A 9,487-nucleotide genomic window follows, 5' to 3' on the forward strand; every position below is an offset into this window, starting at 1 on the left:
TTGAATGTTGAATTACTACTATGTGCATGTAGGTATAGGATGAGTATATAGAATAGAGGTCTCTACCCGCGTATGGTTGGTTGGTGTTGGTTGGTGTTTGCTAGCCCCTAAAATTGATTGGCTACCCGGACTATTCGTGGATTTTAGATATAAGGAACAATATCCGCTGTACTTAGACAAGTCAACAAGCCAGTTTGGCCGAGGTAAGATAATTCCCGCACCACCTAAAAAACATTCTCAAGCTAACATACAAATCAGTGGTCTAAGGCGGTGGTTTTAAGTTGTCCCCTAGGGATTTATCTTGTACACCATTATCGAGAGATGCGCAGGTTCGAACCCTGCAGCTGGCAACATTCATTTTTTGGAAGTTTGATCTATCATTTATCCATTTCCACTTCTTTTTTTTGGTTTTTTTCTTTTGCCTATTTCTTTAGTCCTTTGTGACCTGTTTCATTTAGGATAATTACTTCGTCATATGTCTTAAATTGCACGTAAATTCTAGCCCTAGCTACTACGTCATTGTAGCCAGACTGTCTGCTTCGAGCATCATGATTTTTTATCGTCAATTAATAATTGCCTGGTGCGTTTCTACCTAGTACTCCACGTGAAAATGTCGATTGGCATAGAAATCACCAAGTGGACCGACCAGGCATAAGAACCCAGCCCCGCGCTCTGAGCTCCACGATCTGACCCGAACGCTCCCTGTCCTCCGCAAATCAAGATGATATTCAAGGTTGGTTCGATTTTATGCTGCCAAGTGGTATCATAGGATGATGACTTGCAGTAGGATGCTGTGGGATTATGAGTCGTTTTTACCATTCGCTTTGCATTTCCGGATTTTGTCAAGATGTCGGACAGGAAAGACAGCGGATAGTCCGACGTAATTCGATTTTCATCTCCATCTTAGCGCAATGACGCTTAAGGGGCAGCGGGGGTTTGCTAGCAGAAGAATCACTGCGGGAAGCCGAACTAATATCGCAGATGATGGAATCGTACTCCGAAATCATGCACCCATGATGCATGTATGTATTAGTACTAATGAAGTTTGATGAAGAGGAAAGGAAAAAGAGAAAAGAGATAAGAGATGAGACATGATCAAATCAGCGTGTCGATAATAATAATCATCCACGAAGCGAGATGTCTTTTCCGGTTGGTGCTAAAACAATTCGAAACATGCTTCGTTCGAAGTCAACCGGCGGAGATCAACAATTAAGCCTTTTCAAGCATTTTCAAGCCTTTTCGGATAACCCCTCTGAGAAAATCAGATCGCTCCGTGACGATCACGGAAGCCTTTCGGAGGTCAAGGCGTAAATCGGCGGACCAGCGCATCGCACCTGTGTCATCGAGGTGATTCACATGAATGGAAGCTAATGTACCTAGCAGTCTAGTAGGTAGAGTTCAGAGTTTAGAGAACTCAAATCGTTGCTGACTATTAGATCGTCATAAATTTTAAAAGGGGCAGAGAGGTTCGCACTTCATTATTTCCCTTGTCGTTATCATTACATTTATACTACCTATATTGTACCTAGACCAGCTTGGCCTGTACAATACCTACGCTGCTAGGACTGCTAGGACTGCTAGGAGTACATGAAGCATCAAGGGTTGGAACCGGATTGGATCTGAAATCCCACAATTGCTTCCTAGATTCGATATCATTTGCAGAATCGTGGTAATACATACCCTGTAGTAACCAGGCACAGCGCACTTTGCACCTCGACTTTCGATGATCTTGACGTATCGGGCAAAAATCGAACGCCATTGATATCATCGACCTATGATATGCGCCAGCCCTAATAAAATCATACATGTAACTTGTAGCGAGACAGCACATACATACTACTTTGATTGCTGCCTTTTACTGAACAATAACTCCTGAAAGCCTTTTCTTCTTCTTTTTTTTTCCCTTTTCCTTCCTTTCCTACCTTTCCTACCTACTTCTTTCAACTTAACCTAAACCGGACCTCTAACCTGACCACTTTCAGGTACGACGCATCAGAGTTCACCTAACCGCCGTTGTATCCAGAGTGTCACGGACAGTTTACGTGCTCCAGTACGGATTAGTAGCGTCACATTCAGGGCACCATCCAGGGCACATCCAGGGCACATTCAGGGGTCAAAAGAGCTTAATAGGTCTGGTCCCGTTTTGGGAGAGAGTTTTGGAGTGGGTGGCGTGAAGCGCGAACACCCAAATCGGCAATACCTCAATTCGCCTTGCATCGCTTTTTAATTTTCTTAACAACACGCGACGCATCGCTGTCGCCCACCCTTTGAATCTTATTTTTCTCTACCAAATATTATCCGATCGCCTAGAACGACTTATTTGGCACTGTCTGGACAAACGGTTTTAACAAAGATAAATAAAATATCGCACACGTTATTTTTGGCGCATCAATTAACTACATTAACGGCTTTTTTTTTCCTTAACCGAAAACCTCAATTGTTAAAGACGGTTTCACGATAGCGAAGGAGAAAAGGGAATAAAAGGAGAAGGGAAATTCTGCGAAATAACGAAAAAGAAAAACACCGAGTTGGTCAAGCTGCGATCGAGATTTCCTCTTCATCATGGCTCTCCTTGATGGAACCCCGCAAACCGTGGGAGGGCCGACCCTCTTCGGCATGCCTATGAAGCAAGTTTCTCTTATTACAGTATGTATTTGGGCCATGGAAAAGAAGCTGCAGTCACATGAGTTGAAAGCACATACGGAGGTACCTAGCTAACATTTTCGCTTTTCCTAGTTGACTTTCCAAAATTCGGCCCTGATTCTACTTATGCACTATTCGCGAATGATGCCTCCGAGTGGCGATCACCGATATTTTACTTCGACAGCCGTGTTCCTGACTGAAGTTATTAAGTTAGCCATCTCCCTAACTTTTGCCTTATACGAAGTATCAAGGAACTTGGCACCTTCGACGCCCGCGACCGTCATATTCGAGCAGATATACAACTCTGTGTTTTCGGGCGATGGGTGGAAGGTAGCTATTGCGGCGACACTATACACTCTACAGAACATTCTACAATACGTCGCAGTGGGAAACTTGGACCCGGTCCACTTCCAAATTTTATACCAACTTAAGATCCTTACAACCGCTATCTTCACAGTGACTATGCTCGGCCGATCCCTGACCGTGAGGCGTTGGGTTTCCCTAATTATTCTGACCATGGGCGTTTCGGTCGTGTCGATTCCGTCTTCGAACTCGAAAGATAGCTCGTTCATGATCCACGATATGACGGATCACTTCTTCCCTCGTTCGGTGCACGAATTGGGCCAGGTCGCGAATGGTATGGGCGAGGTTGCGAGGGAGCTTACGAAGCGCGGCATGGAGACCGCGGTTGAGGTCGGTCAAGCCCTCGCGAAGCGCTCGGCGACGTACGAAGGAATTGAGGAGGACCAGAATAATGCGCCCGTCATGAACTACTCTATTGGAGTATCGGCTGTGATGGCTGTCGCAGTTATTTCAGGCCTGACAGGAGTCTATTTCGAGAAGGTCCTCAAAGATACCGAATACCCTGCTTCCGTCTGGACTCGTAACATCCAGCTATCCTTTTACTCGTTATTCCCTGCGCTATTGGGAATTGTATTCAAGGATGGTGAGGAGATCGCCAAGCATGGCGTTTTCGATGGATATAACTGGATCGTCTGGGCATTGATTATCCTCCAAGCGTTCGGCGGTGTTCTTGCGTCACTCTGCATTAACTATGCGGATAACATTGCCAAGAACTTCGCGACAAGCATCAGCATTATTATCGGGTTCCTATTTAGCGTCTGGTTCTTCAAAGTGCAAGTGACGTTGGCGGTAAGTTATATCATATGGCCTAGAGTCACCCGACGATATAAAGCAATTTACTAACAATTCCTAGTTCTTGATTGGTACAGTTCTGGTCTTAGTCTCGACATTCCTCTACACTGGCCCTGACCGGAAGCGCGGCCGGCCGCCACCGATCAACATTGTCAATTACGAAAAGACGACGATCGATCCGATGAATACGCCAAGATACACAGACGATAAGCTAAGCGTTCCCGATCCGCTAGAGCATATCAAGGGGATGGGTCTTTCAACTTCACGTCCCGCTTCGCCGCTGCGACACCATAACCGGGTGCCTTCGTCGCGGGGTAAGAATCGGGACGAATGAGGTTATCGCATAAATACATACACACACACATTATGTAGTAGATAAGAACTACACGTAGCGATCTTGAACCTTCGAGGAAAATTCGCTCGCATAAGCGCCGAGTCGAATTCAAGGAGAAAGGTCGCGTTGGTGTGCCCGAGGCTCGCGAGTATCATTGCGGATATCGATCGATCGATCCTGGAAGTGCGCAACTCCTTACATTTTCGAAAATTCGAATATGTCGTTGGTAGGCTCGGGAAAAGGTGGGAAACGGCCGAAGTAGTTTACGAGGACTCGAACTGGGGAAAATGAGGTCGGCAAGGAAAATGGATAGGCTTTTGTGCGCGCCATATGAAAAAAACACATTACTTCTTTTCTCGTCTCTAGCCTCTTGATTGTGGTGTTACCCCTATTGATATGGCCACGTGCTGCTTTGATTAGGTACCTTGGATATCTTTGTAACTTGGTATTCGTGGGAAGGCGTGAGTGAAATACGACAGGAGGTGCCTACTCATTCTCTCTGAGTATCTATACTCTACTATATTCCCTATTACTGCTAACCCTAGGTAGGTGCGATCTTCAAGCGAAGTGTCCTAACCTTTGACCCCACGAGATAAGGTTTATTTCTCTCATATTTTTTATATTCTCACATTCTAACATCTTCCTAGTCATGTTTTCCCATCTCTTCCCAAACTTATATTACATGCTGCTCCCTGTTACTAATATCTAAGCTGCCCTATATCACAAGAGTCTTTCCCCCATCGAAGTTATGTCTGGTGATACCGAGCCAGACGGAGATGGCTATGTCTATGGCTTCCAAAATAGAATCAGACATGATAGACATATCCAGAACATCATCGACCATACCAACACACTTTTTCCGGGCCGCAACTATCAGTTTCCCAGATTTGATTCCTCCAGCCGAGCTAATGAAGAGGGTATGTTCGTGAATCAATTGAGGAGCGACAGAGAAGATGAAGAGCTGGATGAGTTTGGTAAGTCTGCTTGCAAAGCCAATCCTTAAAACTTCATATTGTACTAGTTCTCATAATGCATGCTCAGATCGCAACTTGCTTGGCCGACCACAAAGGTCCTCTCACCTACAGAGCTCGGAATACTCAGATCGACGCTTGTCATTGCCGCTTTCTAATACCCCTACTCAACCAAGACGTGTACTAGGAGATGCCAGCCATCACTTTGGGAATTTCACGGCGCGAGATGCAGAACATCAGTCGCCATTCTCAAGCGACACGATCCGCGCAGGGAGCATCAAACCAAGTCCAGCCTCTCGACGTCTTTCCGAGCGTGATGGGATCCATAGGATGAGAGAACTTCAACTTGAAGCGCAGATGGCTACTCCCCCTTTTCATACTGGTTAGTTAAGACTGACGCCCGTCTTCTAAGAATCTTTCTGTCTTACTAACACGACGGATGAAAGCTCCTAATTTGACCCCGAACCTCGAAAATGCACATAGTAGTAGCTCTCCTATGAACCTCAGTGGATCTAGCCCTTCTGCACGCTCCAGTCTCAGACAACGGCCGAGAACTATAGACCGCCCCACAATGACGCAAAAGAGAGCCAGCAATTTGAATTTGAATCTCACCCATGCCTCAGGCGAGCCCCCATCTGTCAAAGGCGTTCGCCTTATTGATCCACGACAAGCACTGCCTGACAAATTCCGCGTTATTTTCCCCTACGAGCTTTTTAATGTAGTTCAATCGAAAAGCTTCAAACACGTGTACGAGACAGATGACAATGTTGTTGTCTCCGCCCCAACTGGATCTGGAAAGACGGCCATTCTTGAAATGGCCATCTGCAAGCTTATAATGGGTCCTGGTAGTGAGAATCACAAGATTGTTTACCAAGCGCCCACGAAATCGCTATGTTCAGAACGTGCGAAGGATTGGCAGAAAAAGTTCAGTCACATGAACTTACAATGCATCGAACTCACTGGTGATACGTCGCAAGCGCAGGCGAGTCGAGTAGGTAGCGCATCTATCATCGTAACTACCCCTGAGAAGTGGGACTCTATTACGAGGAAGTGGTCGGATCACCGAAGGCTTCTTGATATGGTTCGACTAGTTCTGATTGATGAAGTACATATCCTGAAAGACGTCCGTGGTGCTACACTGGAAGCTGTTGTATCGCGAATGAAAACCATTGGGGCAAACGTCCGTTTCGTTGCCCTAAGCGCCACTGTCCCCAATATTGAAGATGTCGCCAAATGGCTAGGGCGAAATCATTCTAACCAGCGAGAAATGGCTTTGACCGAGGCCTTCGGCGAAGAGCTAAGACCAGTCAAGCTGCAGCGCTATGTCTATGGATACGATGCCCATCATAATGACTTCACTTTCGAGAAGGCACTTGACCAAAAGCTTACCTCGCTCCTTTCGAAACATTCGCAGAAGAAACCGATCATGGTATTCTGTTTCGCGCGGAAGTCATGCGAAATTACGGCCCGGAAGTTAGCCGAATGGTGGTCAAACTGTAGCACGGATGATAAGGCTTGGCCCGCGCCAACAAGAAGGGTTCCTGTTATAAACAGAGAACTCCAAGAGATCGTCCAGTATGGTGTTGCTTTTCATCACGCAGGTCTTGACGCCTCAGATAGATCTGCGATAGCGCAGGGTTTCCTCGATGGTCATGTTCATGTCATATGTTGCACGTCTACCCTGGCAGTCGGCGTGAATCTCCCTTGTCATACTGTCGTCCTCAAGGGAACAACTGGATACTTCGGCGATAAGCTTCAAGAATACTCGGATTTGGAGGTTATGCAAATGCTTGGCCGTGCGGGCCGCCCACAGTTTGATGACAGCGCGGTCGCTATTATTATGACTAAAAAGGCGAATATTAATCGGTATAAGAAAATGATGTCGGGGGAGGAGACATTGGAAAGCATGCTTCATCGAAATCTGGTCGAACATCTCAACTCAGAAATTAGCTTGGGTACCATTCAAGAAGTCCAGACTGCGAAGAAATGGATCAAAGGTACATTTCTGAATGTACGAGTGTGCCAGGCCCCATGGCTTTATGATATCAAAGACGTTCGCACCACTGAAGATATCGAAATGAGGATGGAAGAATGGTGCGAGCGAGACGTCAAACTCCTACAGCAATTTGGATTGGTGACAGAGCAAGTCCCGTTTCAGTGTACCGAGTATGGCCATGCTATGTCGAGGTATATGGTCAACTTCGACACCATGAAGCAGCTTTTGTCGATCCCTACAGGCGCTCCGCTTAAGGAGATTGTAAGCTCAAGAATGGACAAAAATTACTACTTTCGTCAATTACTGACCTGGTTTGATAGCTTACCACGCTTTCCAAGGCCATAGAATTCAAGGATTTTCGCTTTAAGCCGGATGAACGTGCTATGTTTCGAGAGTTGAACAAATCCCCTTTCATCCTTTATCCAATCAAAGAGACATTAACGCAGACATGGCATAAGGTTTTCCTTATGGTGCAGGTTCATCTTGGAGGCGTCGAGCTGCCAAGCGACAAGGGATTCGGCCACCTCAGACAGAGGGTTGCGACGGAAAAAAACGCCATATTCGATAGACTGAACCGCCTGGTACGTTGCTTTGTGGACTGCCGAGTCTTCGATAAAGACGGGCTTAGCACAAAAGCTGGCCTCGAGCTCATTCGTGGCATTGTCGCGAATTCGTGGGAGGATAAGCCATCGCAACTTTCCCAGATTCCAGGGTTTGGTCCTGTAATGGTGCGTAAATGGGTCAGCCATGGTGTTTATACAGTTCTAGAACTGGCCGATAGGGACTTCAGCGAGATTGAGCGCATCTCAAGTAAGAACCCTCCATATGGGATAAATTTGCTGAAAACCCTGGAGAAATTTCCTCGGCTAGATATGAAAACACGCCTCATCTCACCAACCATTCGCCTATCGCAACCTGAGGAAAGCGTGTCGGTAACATTGGAAGTCAACCTTCGTTATTGCAATGCCGGGGGAGTGCCGACCTGGAACAATAGAATACCGGCTGTGACGTTTGTGGTTCTGACTACGAATGGCGATCTTGCGTATTTTTGGCGCGGAAACTTGACAAAAATTAACAAATCAGCTGGTCTCGACTTGAGATTCCCAGTTTCTCTCAATGATCCAGATCAAAAAATCAGCTGCTACTTCAGCTGTGAAGAAATCGTCGGAACCCAAGTTATGAGGGTATTAGAGCCCGGTATACCTCAGGCGGCGTTCAAAAGCAGGAAGACACCGCTAATCAAGCAACCAATATCAACCATGAATCCGCTTGATGATGATATAGATTACGATGATCTCCCCGACGAGGACATGCTGGGTGCTGCCCTCGCCGTAGGCCAGGATGACGAAGTAGAGTCATTGAGTCACACAGACCAAGTGGATAGCTTCGAAGACGAGATTCCGTTTGTCGATGACCTATTATCATTTGAGGAGGGACCTTCAGCTTTTGAGCCTACTCAGATGGATAATGGAAAGTGGATGTGCAATCATCGCTGCCGCAATGCCGGTCTTACTACTACGGGAAGACCTTGCACTCATCGGTGTTGTCACGAAGGCCTTGACAAACCCCGACCACCCCCACGAGAGAAGAAAAAGATTCAGAACAAACACAACACCGTCGACGATAATACAAAAGGGAAGGGTTCCGCTGTCCGACCGTCAACTAACATGCGAGCTCCTCAAGCCGACGTGGGCTTCGGACCAGACGGAGGTAAAGAAAAGAGGATCGCGAAGCCTACTTCTAGGATCAACGGGTCTTCTACTACACTCCCAAATATGAAACGAAAGCGCTTGACAGCTGATAAAACCAACGAGGTGCAGCCTTGGAAGAGAAGAAAACCCATTGAGTATTCCTCCGACTTGGATTCACTTTCTGATATTGAGTGTATCGATCTCACTACAACGGTTGACAACGAGGTAAACATCTCGCCCCTAAAAATTTCTACTTCCTCCAACACGACAAACCTTCAGCGCCAAAACAAGCTAAATCAAGAAAGCAAGACCGATCCATCCCTAAAAATAGTTAACACTAAGACTCAGGCCCTTTCTAACCCATCAGGACAACTTGACGGAGCCCCTAGGATATCGAGTAAAGTAGATGCAAAGTCGGATCCTGCGAACTGTAACACACATTATGATAGCGACATATTTGACCAGGAAGATGAAGACGAATTCCCTGATGTAGAGAGCCTCATCCGGCTTAGTGAATTGAAGGATACCGGCAAATCTCAGGTGGAATCAAGCAACGATGAAACTCTGTATCCTGGTGTTGTTCACACACTGAAGGAAAGCATGGAGTATGGTTAGGAACCAGATCTCAGCTTTACTACAGTCGACGAATTACACAAGGCTTCTGACCGTTTCGATTTGCCTACGACTATTTCTCCGA

The 9,487-nt window shown here is 46.4% G+C and overlaps 2 protein-coding genes across 2 annotated transcripts; both read left to right on the forward strand.

The window, feature by feature from the left end:
* Positions 1-1,852: 1,852 nt before the first annotated feature.
* On the forward strand, positions 1,853-4,596 carry GGS22DRAFT_154212 (nucleotide-sugar transporter). Its single transcript, XM_047960001.1, has 3 exons — positions 1,853-2,646; positions 2,737-3,795; positions 3,860-4,596. Exons 1-3 carry the CDS (start codon positions 2,563-2,565, stop codon positions 4,130-4,132), a joined length of 1,416 nt encoding a protein of 471 aa, XP_047821596.1. The 5' UTR covers positions 1,853-2,562; the 3' UTR covers positions 4,133-4,596.
* A 133-nt stretch (positions 4,597-4,729) lies between these two features.
* Positions 4,730-9,487, forward strand: GGS22DRAFT_197722 (P-loop containing nucleoside triphosphate hydrolase protein). The gene is made up of 4 exons (XM_047966024.1): positions 4,730-5,106; positions 5,174-5,485; positions 5,550-7,360; positions 7,420-9,487. Exons 1-4 carry the CDS (start codon positions 4,881-4,883, stop codon positions 9,403-9,405), a joined length of 4,335 nt encoding a protein of 1,444 aa, XP_047821597.1. The 5' UTR covers positions 4,730-4,880; the 3' UTR covers positions 9,406-9,487.

Source organism: Annulohypoxylon maeteangense, assembly GCF_022496945.1.
Source record: "Annulohypoxylon maeteangense strain CBS 123835 unplaced genomic scaffold GGS22scaffold_3, whole genome shotgun sequence".
NCBI classification, from domain to species: Eukaryota; Fungi; Ascomycota; class Sordariomycetes; order Xylariales; family Hypoxylaceae; genus Annulohypoxylon; species Annulohypoxylon maeteangense.

Excerpts from the sequence above, each read along its gene's own strand:
- GGS22DRAFT_197722 (XM_047966024.1), top strand. The coding sequence starts at position 4,881 with ATGTCTGGTGATACCGAGCCAGACGGAGATGGCTATGTCTATGGCTTC. Across the intron at positions 5,107-5,173 it reads TGAAGAGCTGGATGAGTTTG|ATCGCAACTTGCTTGGCCGA; the intron begins GTAAGTCTGCTT and ends ATGCATGCTCAG. Across the intron at positions 7,361-7,419 it reads GCGCTCCGCTTAAGGAGATT|CTTACCACGCTTTCCAAGGC; the intron begins GTAAGCTCAAGA and ends CTGGTTTGATAG.
- GGS22DRAFT_154212 (XM_047960001.1), top strand. The coding sequence starts at position 2,563 with ATGGCTCTCCTTGATGGAACCCCGCAAACCGTGGGAGGGCCGACCCTC. Across the intron at positions 2,647-2,736 it reads AGCAAGTTTCTCTTATTACA|TTGACTTTCCAAAATTCGGC; the intron begins GTATGTATTTGG and ends CGCTTTTCCTAG. Across the intron at positions 3,796-3,859 it reads AAGTGCAAGTGACGTTGGCG|TTCTTGATTGGTACAGTTCT; the intron begins GTAAGTTATATC and ends AACAATTCCTAG.